Source organism: Echinops telfairi, unplaced genomic scaffold, assembly GCF_000313985.2.
Source record: "Echinops telfairi isolate 266 unplaced genomic scaffold, ASM31398v2 ScPeMD7_23;HRSCAF=83, whole genome shotgun sequence".
In the NCBI taxonomy this organism is placed as follows: domain Eukaryota; kingdom Metazoa; phylum Chordata; class Mammalia; order Afrosoricida; family Tenrecidae; genus Echinops; species Echinops telfairi.
In genome coordinates, this window is record NW_022103920.1 from 88,082,300 (window position 1) to 88,096,804 (window position 14,505).

At 57.7% G+C, this 14,505-nt stretch overlaps 1 protein-coding gene across 4 annotated transcripts in view; it reads right to left on the reverse strand.

The window, feature by feature from the left end:
- Nucleotides 1–1,751: 1,751 nt before the first annotated feature.
- The window catches only part of CRHR2 (corticotropin releasing hormone receptor 2), a 35,889-nt gene continuing 23,135 nt past the window's right edge, over nucleotides 1,752–14,505 (reverse strand). For 2 of the 4 annotated variants that reach the window (XM_045288958.1, XM_045288957.1), the window contains exons 4-11: nucleotides 13,621–13,727; nucleotides 13,257–13,374; nucleotides 11,070–11,223; nucleotides 10,556–10,616; nucleotides 9,126–9,198; nucleotides 3,669–3,754; nucleotides 3,066–3,107; nucleotides 1,752–2,710 (exon numbers count right to left, since the gene is read on the reverse strand). In XM_045288958.1, coding sequence (XP_045144893.1) covers nucleotides 1,858–2,710; nucleotides 3,066–3,107; nucleotides 3,669–3,754; nucleotides 9,126–9,198; nucleotides 10,556–10,616; nucleotides 11,070–11,223; nucleotides 13,257–13,374; nucleotides 13,621–13,727 — 1,494 coding nt within the window. In that variant the 3' untranslated portion in view covers nucleotides 1,752–1,857. Of the gene's footprint in view, nucleotides 2,711–3,065; nucleotides 3,108–3,335; nucleotides 3,472–3,668; nucleotides 3,755–9,125; nucleotides 9,199–10,555; nucleotides 10,617–11,069; nucleotides 11,224–13,256; nucleotides 13,375–13,620; nucleotides 13,728–14,505 lie in introns of all 4 variants that reach the window. The other 2 variants (XM_004702756.2, XM_045288959.1) reach the window with 2 other exon arrangements.

A 14,505-nucleotide genomic window follows, 5' to 3' on the forward strand; every position in this document is an offset into this window, starting at 1 on the left:
TCTCATGGAAGCAGAATCCCAGGCCTTTCTTCCATGGGACCCTGTGTGGGTTTGAACCTGTAACCCATAGCTTCCCAAATGGACTTGGCCTACTGTCCCCTTTTCAGGAGAAAAATAAAATGACTCCCTGCTCTTTGGCCATGAAGAATGCTTATACGCTAGCCCAGCATCCAGAGTAAAATGTAGGCATATCCTATTACACACCTCCCTCAGTCATTTGGAAACACTGCTCTGACCCTTAGGTTTAAGAAGAAGAAAAAAAGATTCTGAGTCACAGCCATCCTTGAGGACAGGGGACAAGTGATGCTGTGGGCTTGCCATACTGTCCATCTTTCTGGGAGCAGGAGGCTGGATCTGTCTCCTTTGAAGGGTTGGTGGGTTCAAACCGCTGGCCTTACAGTGAGCAGCCCAGCACAACCCACTACATCACCGGGTCAAGCACAACCCCTACCACTCAAGAACCTGTCACCATGATTCCAGCATCTACTTATTTACCTGAAAAGGCTCTTCGGGATTTACGGCTATAAAATATTGAGCAAAATGATGAGGCCAGATTCATTCTAGTAATAAATATACATCCACAAATTAATGAATGATTAAATCCCTATCCATTGCATTAAGATGTGCTTACAGTGATTTTTTTAAAAAGTCTAATGATACAATTTTTTCAGTTATCTATCTTGGTTTAATCTAGTGCTACTGCATTTTATTATCAAAAAGTAATTGTAACAATAACTCCATCTGTAAGACTTTTGATAAAACAAAACCGAAAAACCAATTCATGGAAACTTTGGCACCAGGAAATGAAATATTTTCATCTCAAAATAACATAGTTGTGGCAGAGAAGTGTGACAAGATGAGCAAAAGAAAAGCACAGGAGACCCCCCACATACACACACACACACACACACACCTACGTGAGTATAAAGCTCAGCAGAGGAGCTGGCATGCAAATGTAAGTTCAAAGAGAAAGGGGTCAATGTAGAAAACCCAGCTGTTAGAGCAGAGCTTTCTCTTTCTTTCTTTTTTAATAGACGAGGGTGGCTATTCAATCACTACCGTGTTTAGATTCCATTTGATGTATTTTAAAGTGTTGTGGCAGATTTATTTTAAAAATGTAAATATTTGCCAAATGCCAGAAATTACATCCTTTGCAAGTTAAGATTTACGGTTAAAAAAAGAGATGTCACCTTAAAAAATGTACAAGGTGAGACCCGTGGTTTTTCAAAAATTATTATAGGAGGAGGGACTAGAGCAAGAGGCCTTTGTGAACCCTGGCTGACCCCCGAATCCAGGATGGATGGAAAACAGGCCTGGAAGTACACCCAGAATTGTTCACCGACACAGGACAGGGTCTTGTGCCTGCCTCCCTGATTCCAGAATGCTGTAGGCCTCTGGTCCGTCCCTGGGCAGTGAGCCGCTACCTGTGTGACTCCATCCATGTGTGGGGGTTACACTAAAGGGGCCAAAGGTGGGCTGATATTAGCCTGGGGGAGTGATGGGGGGCAGGGGCTGCAGGCACTCCTGCCACAAGGACCCCAAACCTCCCACAGGTCAGAGTGGGAGAACCAGCCCCAGGCCCAAGGCTGGCTCTGCAGACCAGAGGGGCTGCCGACCCCCGCCCGGTCATGCAGAAGCCCGAGGGAGGAGGAAGAGAAGAAGTGGACCAAAACAGTCCTCAGACTCCACACAAAGTCCAGCCCACCCTCACCCACACCAGTCCCCAGGAGCCAGACCTAAGACGAGGCATCTCCACAGAGGCATGGTTTATTTCACACATGATGTCTTTGACAGGTGGAGTGGAAGTCCAGGCGGGGGTGGGGCGTTGGTTCCATCACCAGAGGCATACCTGGGCTTCTACAGCTCCAGCTCCACTCCCCACCCCCATTCCTCGAACCCCTGGGTGGTCCTTATCCATGTCTCTGGTTGCCCTGAGTGTGGTCTACCCAGGCCACATCTTCCTCGCCTCCTCCTCCCCAACCCCTCCAGTCTGTGAACTGGGCTGAAAAGACACCTCCCAGTGGGAAGAAGCCAGGCCCCAGCCAACCTGGGTGCCAGAGGATGGCAGGGAAGTGGGGAGCAGGCTGCCTGGCTTGGGGCCCTAAGCTGCAGAGGGCGCCCCTGAGCAAGGGAGAAGGGCCAAACCCCCACCCAGTTGCCAGAAGGGGCTGAGCACCCTGGGCTGACACTAACTAGCTGTGCACCCTGCCCCTCCCACGCCTCAGTTTTCTCCTCTGTAGTGGGGCTACGGTGAGGGTCTAATGGGCAGATCTGACACACACACACACACCCCGCCCCCAGGCCCCAGGGACTTTCTTCGCCACTCCTGGCTCCTTTCGGCCTGGAGACTTCCTGCAGCGCCCCTGGGTGCCCTCTCAGGCCAAGGCACTGCCTCTCCCCTGCTGGGTGGAGCATGCAGGTCCCCTCCCTTCTCCCCCCTCGCCAGGACCTGCACAGCAAGAACCAGAAGTAGGTGGGGTGGGTGGGGAAGCCCCTGGGTGGGGAAGCCCCGTGGGGAAGCCCCGCCCTTGGAGATGGATGTGAGTGACAGGATGGTGGCTCCGGAGGGTCACACGGCGGCCGTCTGCTTGACGCTGTGAAAGCTGAGCCTTGTGGGCGACGTGGGGATGGACATGGCCCGGGCCACTGGGACGCGCAATGAGTGGTGGTCTTGCCAGCGGTGCCACTTTTTCCGAACGGCCGCCCGCACCTGCAGGGGCAGGGGCGGCTCAGCTGTGCACTCCCTCCTCCCTCGGGCAGTCCCGGGTGGGGGGCCCTCCCCGCTGCATCCGACTGCTTCCTCACACGAAGGGGCTGGCTGGCTCCCACACTGAGGTCCCTGCTGATCCCCAAGGCCACACAGGCTTGGCCTCCGAAACTCTCTGGGGCAGCAGGAGCATGACCTGTCCGTGTCTCCCGCCCACATCGGTGACCGGCTCGCCCTTGCGGGGCAACGCTGGGCATGGCCAGGGACCCCAGCACCCCTGACAGGTGTGTGGGGATGGGAGCTGTCCTGAGCGGGATCTTTGATTGCCCAGCCCTCCAGGGGTCCCCCAGCCTCCTACCTCACCGTTGAAGAAGCAGTAGAAGACGGACACAAAGAAGCCCTAGAAGGGACGGGGGAGTGGTCAGGGGCCAGCCTGGGTACTGTCCTGCCTGGGGAGGGTGGGGGCAGGGCATGGAGTGGGGAACAGGAGGGTCAGGGTGAGCAACTCCCCCTGCAGCAGGCACTCACTCCACTGGGGGCTCTTCAGGAGGGCTGAGGACCCACTCAGGAAGGCTGGGCACATGGTGAGGCTGGGCGTGGCTCCGGACCTGCCCACCCACCCACCCACCTGGAAGGACTGAAGGAAAGAGTTGAAATAGATGAACACGATCTGCGACAGGTCATCCTCCCCGGGGTTGACGAAGAAGAGCACGTAGGTGATGCCCAGCAGTGGCAGAAGAACCAGGGTGGCCTTCACGGCCTTCCTAGGGGGGTGGGGGAGTTGGGGACGAGTCAGATTGGATGGAGCCATGCTACCAAGGAGCCTTGTGCCGGTGGGAGACCAGGAGGCGCTGAAGCCAAGGCCCTGCTGGGAGCCTGAGGGCGCTGGGGGCTGGAGGTGGGGGGCAGCCCGGCGGCCTCATGTCCTCTCTGCCCTAGGTGAAGGCACCCTTGCACTCACCTGTACTGCATCGTCTCGGAGGTGGTGGACGCTCGTAATTTTGTCATTAAGATCCTCACGATGTTGAATAGAAACACAAAGTTGATCTGGAGAGGGGAAAAGGACCACTAGTTAGGGCTGAGAGGCAGTTCCCCCCGCCCCCTGGAGTCCCTGGAAAGGCACACCCCATACACCCCATGCAGACTTCCCGCTGGGCACCCAGCCCCTCCTCCCTCACCTTGTCACCTGAGGGCTCCCATAGCGACCCTGTAGGACAGGGTAGAACTGCCCCTGGGGGTTTCCAAGGCTGTGACTTTACAGGAGTGGAAAGCCCTGTCTTTCTCCATTGGAACAGCTGGTGGTTTTGAACTTCGGACCTTGGGGATTGCAGCTGCACTAACAACTATGTCCCCAGGGCAGTAAGTGAATACTATCACAAAGACCTCTTCTTCCTCAGAATGTCCCCAGGCTCCTGCCCCACTTGGGGACTGCGCAGGGGCTGGGCCCTCAGCCTCGGGATGCCCATCTGTTGATGGAGGACCTTTGAGGCGCTGGCCCTGAGGGTGTGATCCATAACTCAGCAGCAAAGCAAGTGATTAATCGGCCCTTTCCCAGTCCCAGGAAAACCCCAGCGCCTCCACAGACACCCCAGAGGCAATGGTGACAAATGGGCCACTGGGCTGACTTTGAGGACCGGGACAGGCCTCATTTATCTTTATCTGGAGCTGTCCCCAGAATTCACACGGTTCCCATCCTGCCTCTCTCTCCCCAGGCTCTCAGGCAGGGTCTCTGCGGGGCTGCCTGCGTGATTCTGCGAGCATGTGCCGGGGTCTGTGGGAACAGAGCTGTGTGCTGGTGCTCCCTCCGCGCATCCCCCTACCCTGTAAATGCTCATGTGTGTGCATCAGTGGCGCCGGCGGGTGCCTGCTGGCCTTTCACTCTACGTGTGAGCGGGCAGGGAGGGGACGGCACGTGGGCAGCATACACTGAGCAAGTGCCCGGGGACAGCGGAGGCTACACATCAGCCCGGATGTGTGCTGGCTCCTGTGTGCACACGCACCTGCACGTGCACACACCTCCCTATCTAGAGAACCCATCTATCCAGAGAACTATCTAGGGCCTATCTAGAGAACTCAGTGCGCTTATGCTTGGGCTGGACCTACCTACGCCCAAGGGTCCCCACGGGGAGTCAGGAGGCACAGATAAGCATTGTGGGTGGGTTATCCCCGTGGTCTCTGAGGGCAGCAGAAGACCCGACTCCCTCCGCGGCCCCAGCCTGCTGCTCTTGGGACACACAGTGTAGGGCCCAGGGAGCCAGGGTGGGGTGGGGGTGTGGGAGCCTTCAGAGAGGCCCACTCCCTCGGCTTTCCTTGAAGTCTGGCTCATTCCATTTCTTGTCTATTTCCGCGGATCCCAGGGTCACCTCAACACATAGATCAATGCTAATTTCCTCCTACAATGGGAGGAGAGGCTGCGTTCCAGAGTCAGAATCTATTCTTTCTGCTCCCTTTCCTTTCACGAAAGCCCCTCACCCATCTTCCATCAGTCCAACCACCAACTGATTCCAGCATCTTCCACCCAAACATCCACTCAGCCATCCTTTCTTCCATGCACTTGTCCACTCAGCCACCACGCACACACTCATTCATTCAACACCCAACACCCACCTGCTAGTTACTGAGCACCTCCTGGAAGGGCACAGCGTAGGGAGGGATGGACAGACCACTCCGGCTGGCAGGGGCTAGAGGGGAGGGTCTGGAAGATAAGGCCTTATCTCCTGTCCTGGAAGATGCTGTAATGCTGCCTCCAGCCCTTGCAGCAGCATGATCTGCACAGCCTGGTCCCTGGCTGCCCCTTCACACCGCCCAGCCCCAGACACCTCCCTGTCCTCTAGAGAGCCTCTGACCACACAGCCCACCTTGACTCAGCTCTCTGGCTCCCCCCACCCTTCCCCATCAGCCCCAAACCCAGCGTTGGCTATTCCACCTCACTTTGTCCAGCCAAATGTCCGGTTGTTCTCATGCGTCCCCCCCATGAATGGATTCTGTTCTGTTACCATGTGCCAGGCTCTGAGCTGGCTGAGAGACAGAGAATGGGACAATAGCATTCCTGGAGGGACACTGCCCCTTCCCTGAGGGCTCTGGAAGCCCTGGAGGAATGGCACTAGAGCTGAGACTCAAAGGACAGGGGGTGTTAGTTGGTGGACCGTGTTTGGAGAGCATTCCAAGCTGAGAAGAGGCCCCCAGAGGAATCCCTGCAATGCGAAGAAGTCCGGCCTGATGGCTGCCTATGTAATAAAGAGTAAAGACCAAGTACCTGCTAGAGAGTGTGTGTGTGTGTGGTGGGGGGGGGCAGACTGGGAGTCACAGTGTAAAATCACCTTCTAGAACAAGCCCCTCAGGGCCCCTGGCAGGTTCTTAGGAGAGCCTACAGGTGGTGGGGCCCTGGCAGCAGAGCAGGGTGGTGGGGGTGCAGTACACAGGTGAGGCCAAGTTCCCTGCAGCCATAGCAGTGCAGTGGCCGGCCTGCCCAGTCTCCTGCTGATCTTCCACTTCCTCAGGGGCCGGCTTCACCCTCCTGAGGCTCTCCCCTTGGGGTGGGAGCTGGAGCCTGCTCAGAGCCCAGCCCTTCAGTGTCCTTGGCCTGGGGCATGGTACCATTGCTCCAGGACAGGTAGATGAGAGTCCCAAGAATAACAGCTTGGGCTTACAGGGCCACGCCAGGGCTTGTTTCAGATAGTTACAAGCTGTAGTCTTATTACTAGCCCGATTCTCCAGAGACCCATACCGAGGGTCAAAGAGGGCTATAACCATGAAAGAAAGTAATAATAATTTATAATTTATCAAGGAGTCATGGGGTGGGGGGAGAGAAGGAGCTGATTCCAAGGGCTCAATAAAAGTAAATGTCTAGAAAATAATGATGGCGACATATATACAAATATGCTTGATGCAACGGATGGATGGATTGTTGTAAGAGCTGTAGGAGCCTACAATAAAAGGATCTTTTAATAAAAAAGGAAAAGAGAGGCTATAACTTGTCCACAGCCACAGATTGAGTGGGGGTTGGTGTTGGGGTTTGCCCTTCGCCTCATCCACATTGCCATTCCCACCAGAGTTAATGGAACCAGATGGGGCCGGAAGGAACAAAAGGACACATGTCCCGGCCCCAGGGTTAGTCTGAGCTCAGGACAGCATTGAGCAGATTACCAGAGGGGCTCACCTGCCTGGGGCTCCAGAGGGAATTGCTGGGGTCTGACACTTGGGGCCACCCAGCACCGTGCCCTGGGCCCCGCCTCCAGTTGCCTTTGGGTCTGAGTCTGACGCAGCTCGACCTCAAACATCTTAGAGCAGAGCTGAGCGCAGCAGGGTTTTGTGATGGCTGATGCTTTGGCAGTAGATTGCCAGACCTTAATTCCTAGGTGCTCCTGGGAGGGGAGGGGGGATGCCCCAGCCTGCAACCTTTTTATGAACAACCAAGTGCACAAACTTGGCACCAGCAGATCCTACTAGTCCTCCCAGTAACCCATGAGGCAGAGATGGGCCTCCTCACACTACAGGTGGGAAAACGAGGCTCCATGGGCATGAAGAGTTCACCTGAGATCAAACCACAGAGCCCAGAGGGCTCCAATCATTGATCGGCCCACGGCATACATGACAGGGGGTCCCGCAGGGGTGAATGGAAGCCCCCTGCTAGCTGGTGCGCCATCACCCCAGACCACCCTCCACCTCTTCTGAGGTGTTTGCTAAACTCCAGTGCCCACAGGATGCCGCTCACCCCTTGTGTCTCTCCAACCTACTGTCTACACAATCTCAGCAGAGGGGAGAAGGGCGGGGTGTCCAGGCTCTCCTGCCCCTACTTGGCTATGGGCAGAACTCCTTTTAAACCCGGTGGAGAGTGGAGGTCCCAGATCCTCCTGCTGTCCTCCACTCTGGGCTCTGGGTCAATGTGAGTATTCCCGTGAGCCCCTCCCCTCTCTCTACTGCCCTTCCCCAGGCTCAGTCCCATGCCTTCCCCATGGGTTTGGGGAGTCTGCTGCCTCGTCCTCAGGGAGCCCCACAATCCAGAGTCAGGGTACATCAGAATCTCAGTGACCAGTCCGCTCCACACCACCTCCGGAGGGACTCAAGCTTTCCCTGCCTGCTGATGTTTTCTAGACAGATGGTGCCTGCTCAAGGCCCAGACCCGGAGCCTTGCTGTGCTGGGAGCCCGCTGGACACACCACGGGCCATGTCCAGGGCCCCCTGGATGTGTGGTTCCCCAGCTAGAATGTGCACCTCAGAGGCGCCTGGGTGCTTGCCACACATACAGGCTCCAGGCCCACCTAGATGGCTAGCAGCAACAGCAGGGTCTCGGATGCTGCATCAGGAAAGCGCAGCTGGGGTGTGGCCCGGAGAAACTCTACCTGAGCCAGGAGACTCCTGGGCTGCGTCCCAGGCACACCGAAGCCCTGTGCCTCCAAGACAGGCCCTCCTTAGGCAGCTGGCTTTGAAGAAATGCAGCCTGGGGTGGGGGTGGGGTTCCCTTCTCACAGAGAGGGGTGGGCGACTCTGCCGCATGGAGCCCCAGACAGTCCCCGCCCCCACTGACTGGTGGGTCTCCATGAATGAAGTCCTGGTGGCTGATTCTTTACTTAAACACCTGCAAGGCCCTCTCCAGGTGGCCTGCACCAGAGACACCGTAACACAGAGGTCACAGGAACCCAGGGGGGAAAAATCACGAAAATAGGAGGGAACGTCAAGGAATACAAAAGATGAATCACGTTTGTCTCCAAGGTAGACGGAAGTACCTCCTTGTCCCTCAGGCAGGGAGGTGCAGGAGGAGGTGGCACAGGTATGTCTTCAGCAAGGGGCTGTGGCCCTTTAAGGAAGCCGTACACACAATAGCCTGAAATTACCGAGCCTGAAATAAGTCTTACGCAAATGCCAATTCCTTAGGGGGCTTTTTGTATGTCTTATTTTTTTTAAGTGCATGATATAGAATGAGTTCGCTTTGTGCAGAATGCAGCCCTCTGCTTACACGCTACCTTAATTAAAGCTCCAGTTGTAGATTAAAGAGGGGGAAGCAATTATATCTTGGATGTGAATACGTTTGGCAGAGGGCGGGGAGTTGGAAGGGGAACAATTCACTCATTACAGCTCCTTTTGGTAGCTGATGCTCCAGGCTGGGGGCGGTGGGCTGGGCTCCCCAGAACGGTTGGAGAAGGGTCGCTAGGGGTGGGAAAGAAGCCCGGCATCAGTCTCTGACACCCGTTGCTCCCTTGCCTGGCACACTTGGCATTGCACTAGTAACCTACAGGTGAGACCCCTTCCAGGACCAGAGGGATGACTGAGGCCCAAACTGGGAAGCAGGCAGCCCCAGGCCCGGAGATTGGGGATGGAGTGTTGGAAATGAACTAGAACAGGGTGGTGTCTGTGGTGTGTGGCCAGTGTGCAGACAGTGGCCCCAGTCTGCCCCAGCCCAGCAGCCCCTGGGACCTACCAGGAGCACCAGGATGATGGGGCCTTGGTAGATATAGTCCACCAGGTCTCCGGGCTCCTTGCCAAACCAGCACCTGTGAAGACAGAGTGGCTGAGGGGGTCCCCAGCTCTGGTGTGGTGGCTCTTCCTAAGACCCAACCTCAGGGCCACTGCTACCCCAGGGCCCACCTTGGCTCCCATTGGCTCCCTTTGCCCTATATGATGGGTTTGGTCTCCCTGCCAGCTCAGGGCTCCCTGAGGGCAGGCCCTGAGTCGCCTTCTCCTGCTTGGGCTCTGAGCCAACCTGGACTGTTGGGTGGGCGCAGAGTTGGCGTGCAGCTTCCCATGCGTGCCTGAGGGGAGGGCCGCCCTCTCTCGGGGGCCCTTGGCCCTGCTCCTGCGATGCTTGGAGCCCACTGTTCCACATGCCAGGCACTCACAATGCTAGCAGACGAGGAGGCGGCTGCCTTAGTTAGCTGCTAAGGCGTGGTGTATTCTCCAGGGATGCTGGCTGGCGGGTGGGTGGGGAGGGGGCTTCAGGGCCAGAGGGAAGGGCAGAGCCAGGAGCCAGGAGCCAGGACCCAGGAGCCAGGAGCCAGGAGCCAGGAGCCAGACTGGCTCCTTCACAGCTCTCTACTGCACCTCAGGAAAGGTCCCATCCACTTCCAGACAGTGTGCTGCCAGCAACCTCGGAGGTTAGGCTCAGACAAGAGTCCCCTCTGCTGTCGGCCAGTGCCTCGAGAGCTGCGGTGTTTGAGCTCTCCCTTTGAACAGGAAGCGCACTGCCTCTCAAGGGAGTCCTTTGATTCCCGGCACCTTTGTGACCCCATGAGTCCGTCCTCTGATGACTCCATCCTCATTTCTCCTCTTCCCACCCGCCTTCAGCAGCTCTGAGACCCCTTGGAGATCTTCACAGAGAATGACGCTCCCAGTCCCTTCTTCTCCCAGCAGGAGGCACGCAGACGCCCAGCTGCTCCCTGGCTGACTGATTCCTGACACCTGTGTCCAAGTCCCAGGAGCCGCCACCGCCTCCCAGGACGCAGAGACTTCCCCTACTCTGGGGAGTGCTTGTGGATACAGCTCTGAGTCCGGCTGGGGTGGGAGTGGGGGTCTGCTGTCCCCTCTCTCTGTCCCAGCCCCGTTCCACCCGTTGGTAGATTCAGTGCAGACCTCAGCCCACAGCAGTCACATCCACCTCCGAGGAGAAGCTTGATAGACCCAAGGTCAGGGCTCCCGCCCTTGGGGCTCTGAAGGGCCCCCGCGCCTTTGTTCAACAATCCATGGCAGGCCCACCATGCAGGTGTTTTGCCCTCCGTTCTCCATTACACTGAACGAAGGCTCTGCCTTCTGGAACCAGAGGGAGTGGACCCAACTGGACTGACTCCAGTTCCCACGCCATGGCGTGACTGAAGCTCCTGGTGACCCTGCCCGTGGCTGCCTGGTCCCACTTACTGTTCATTCTCATAGTAGAGTTTTCCGAGGGCCCAGACGATGATGACGGGGCACGGGATGCCTGAAAGGACAGACAGGCTGCAGTGGACAGACACGCGGAGAACCCTCTTGCAGAACATAGGTCGGATCTTCCAAATGCAGGTCCTCCATGGCCTGGGGTGGGGGTGGGGTCTCTCCCCCTAGATCTGTGCTCCCCTCCCCCTGACTCTTAGCCATTTCCTCCCAGGAAGTCAGAGAAGGGGGGTGGGGGGAGGGGAGGCTGGCTGGCTTCTCTTCTGAAGCCACAGCTCCGGTGGTCAGGGTCCAGGGGCGGGAGGGCCGTTGGAGGACTCTCCACTCGGCGGAATTATCGGTTAGTTGCTGGGGGCTTGTGGTTTCCTTGCTTGGCATGGAGGGAAGTAGCTGGGTCCCTGGGGGTGTAAGCAGGGTGGCGGTCTGGCCCTGGGACCCCAGGGTGACGAGAAGATGACCTTGCCAACGCCCTCCCAAGTGCCAGCCCCCCAGGGACCCTCACACCATCCGACGAAGAGGAAGAGCCACTTGCGCAGGTGCTCCGTGGAGTAGGTCAGGACGATGGCCGTGTGCAGGTAGCAGCCCTCCACAAACATCCAAAAGAAGTTGGTCGTCACGAAGTAGTTGAAGATCGTCGTGATGCAGCGACACCAGACCTGAGGGCGGACGGGGTGGTCAGTGGACCTCCTGGGGAAGGTCAAGGCCATTCCCACCTAGGGAGAGAGCCAGGCCCAGGGCATCCCAAGCATGGGACACGGACAGAGAGAGCGTGGTCATATCCGTCCCTCATGGACCCTGCTGTAAGGCCCATCAGAGAAGGGCCGTCTCTCCTCATTCAGCTCCAAGCTGCCCGGCTGAGTCCAGGAGCCAGGCTCCATGAGTGCGTCCACCTCCCTATCACCTTCCCAAGCCTGCTTCTCCTGGGAGGGAGTGGGGTGGGGAGGGGGCAGCATCTCCAGCTTCTAGCCATCCGCAGGCCAGGGCTGGAAGCAGATCACACTGCGATTTCCACTGCCATCTGCTGAAGGGCATCCTCCCGTCCACAAGAGTGGCCGGGGCTCCACTTAGAGATGGGTATGAAATTGCATTTAGAGAAAGAAAACAAAAACAAGGTGAGTCCATTAGAAGGAAACAGCTAAGTAACCAGGGGTCCCAGATCTGGGAAGGCGGGGCTGTGGGCGTGGGCCAGCTTGCCAAGGACTCTGGGCTGGGAGATTGGGGAGGAGGCGGTGGGCTCACTCCTGGGGACACAGGAGCCCAGGGCCTCTGGCCAATCACCACTCCTCCACCCCCCAGGCACCTCACTGCACTGGGGGGAGGCAGTAGTGCCCTCCCCCCACCCCACTGCACAGGGAAACGCAGGAGCACGAGGATGGCCACCTGTGAAAGTCTCCAGCCGTGGCAGGGGGGAGGGGGGAGGGGCTGGGGGGCAGGTGTCTCTGAGCCTCGTCCCTAAGTGGGATGACACAGCCCGAGTTATGGGAGGCAGAAACACCTGCCCATGGTGACCGAGTCAGCTAGCGTGCAGCCCCTAGGCCTGCAGGCCAGAGCGATGATTGCCACCTACTCACCTGTCTTAGAGGTCCCTCCCAGGGCACCTGCAGAGCTGAGGAGCCCCGCACGTGGGGGATGCTGGCACCAGCTGGGGCCACAGGAGCCCTGTGGTGGTGGTGGTGGTGGGGCTTGCTGGCCCTGTGGATGGCGCCCACCTTGGTCCACTCCCCTAGCCATGGCAGTCCTCCTAGACTGAGGGACTTCCCCCCATGGTCCCAGCCCAGCTGTCAGCCTCCTTTGCTCTGAGAAGGCCCCACTGAGGTGGAGGAACCCAGGACCTGTTCCCCATAACCTTGCCTTTTCTCCGAGTTTAGCTAGCAGGACAGCCAATGTTGGTTGGGTATTAAGGCAGGGCTCAGCTTAGGGCTAAGTACAGGTCAGGGCTGGTGCCTGCACAGTACAAGGTATATCTGCCTGAGGGGTCGGGGGCCGGGTCAGTCTGTCTCCAGTTATACATGGCCTTGGATACAGCTGTGGAGGGGCAGTTGACACAAACCCTGGCTGGACAGCTAGCATGTGCTTGAGCCCCTGGCATCCATAGACAGGTGTCCTAACAGGGTATGTGACCTTGACAAATGACTCCAGCCTCAATATCCATGTCTGGACAGCAGGGAAAATGCTCCCTGCATTTGTCAGTCCCACATACTGGGGGCACGTGGTCAGGAGAGAGCAGTCCCTGGAGAAGGACATCATGCCTGGGGAAGCCGAGGGACAGCAGACAGGAGGAAGGCCCGACAGGATGGACCAACACAGCGGCTGCAACACTGGGCTCTAACAGAACAACAATTGTGAGCATGACGCGGGACCGGGCGGTGTCTCCTTCTCTCGAGTAGTCGGAACCAACTCCACTGCACCACACTACAACAGCCATCTCCAGGGGCCTCTTGTTGGGACAGCGTGGACATGAAGCCAGAGGAGGTGAGCCCCAGCCACCTTATTCTGAACTAGGAAGCTCCTTCCAAGGGACCTGAGCTGACCAGGTGAGGAGAGGACCGGGCCCAGACCGAGACCCCAGCCTGTCAGCGTCTGGCTGGGTCGGACACTTTTGCCCCTCGGGACTGGGCAGAGAGGTGCCCTCCCCACAGCCCGAGCCTGAAGCACCCCCTGGCCCAGCCCCGGCTCGCCACCCAGACACCTCGTTGCTCTCGTGAACGTCGTGGTCGATGAGCTGCAGCAGGAACCACGTGACGTTGCGCAGGATAAACGTGGTGATGAGGTTCCAGTGAATCACGTTCCGCAGACAGTGGACACTCCTGCGCGAGGGAGGCCCAAGTCAGGGGTCAGCTGGGACTGGGCTCCCGCTAAGGCCAAGGTGGTGACTTTGCCTAGGGTGAGGGCAGGGCTGCCCTGGGGAGCCAAGTTTCTACCGTGACCACGCAGCACCCAGCTGCCCTCAGCCCCGACCCCTTGGTTTGTAGCCCAGGCCCCGCAGTGGAGGCGAGAACTGCTGGGAGAGGTTCAGAGCGGGGAGGCACAGGAGTGAAGTGGGGCCCACTCACCGCAGGGCCAAGAAGAGCAGGAAGGCGGCCACAAGGGCGGCGAGGGACACGCAGTGGCCCAGGTAGTTGATAACGAGGGCGACACGGTACTGCAGGTCATACTTCCTCTGCCAGACAGACAGACAGACAGACAGGCACGTGGGCTGATGGACACGGGGCCCATGGGGGCGAGGCTGCATTCTAATCAAGGGCACCAGGACGTGGCAGCATGTGGCATTGCTCCTGGTGGCCCAGGGAGGCTCCTGTCGGAAAAGAGCCATGCTCAGGCCCCTACCATCCAATAGGAGAGGGACACATGGGCCCAGCCTATTCGGAGATACGCCGGAAGAAGGGCCGTGGCTGTGGGCTTTAGCGTCTCTTAAATTCTAGGTTTAGTCTCAGCACAGACCCAGCAAGCCGAAGCCCTGCAGGTTTGTTGAGCTCTCTCACCAATCAGACTCTCTGCCATCGAGCCCATACCGACTCACAGGGACCCTCAACGACAGGGTAGGAATTTCCAAGACTGGAACTCTAGGTTTTTCTTAATTAAAAGATTTGATTGGGGGCTCTGACAGCTCTTACAACAATCCATATATCCATTGTATCAAGCATATTTGTACATATGTTGCCATCCTTCTTCTCTAGACATTTACTTTCTATTGAGCCTTGGTATCAGCACCTCTTTTTCCCTTCCCTCCCCATGCCCTCCCTCAGGGCCCCTGGATAAATGATAAGTTATTACTGTTTTCAGATCTCACACCGACTGCCATCTCCCTTCTCCAGAACGGAGGCTCTTCATAGCAGAGGAAAGCCTCCTCTTTCTCCGTAAGAGCACCCGCTCGCTGTGACCTGCAGACCCTGCACTAGCAGCCCAACTCATAACCCCTACACCACCGCGGCGCCTCA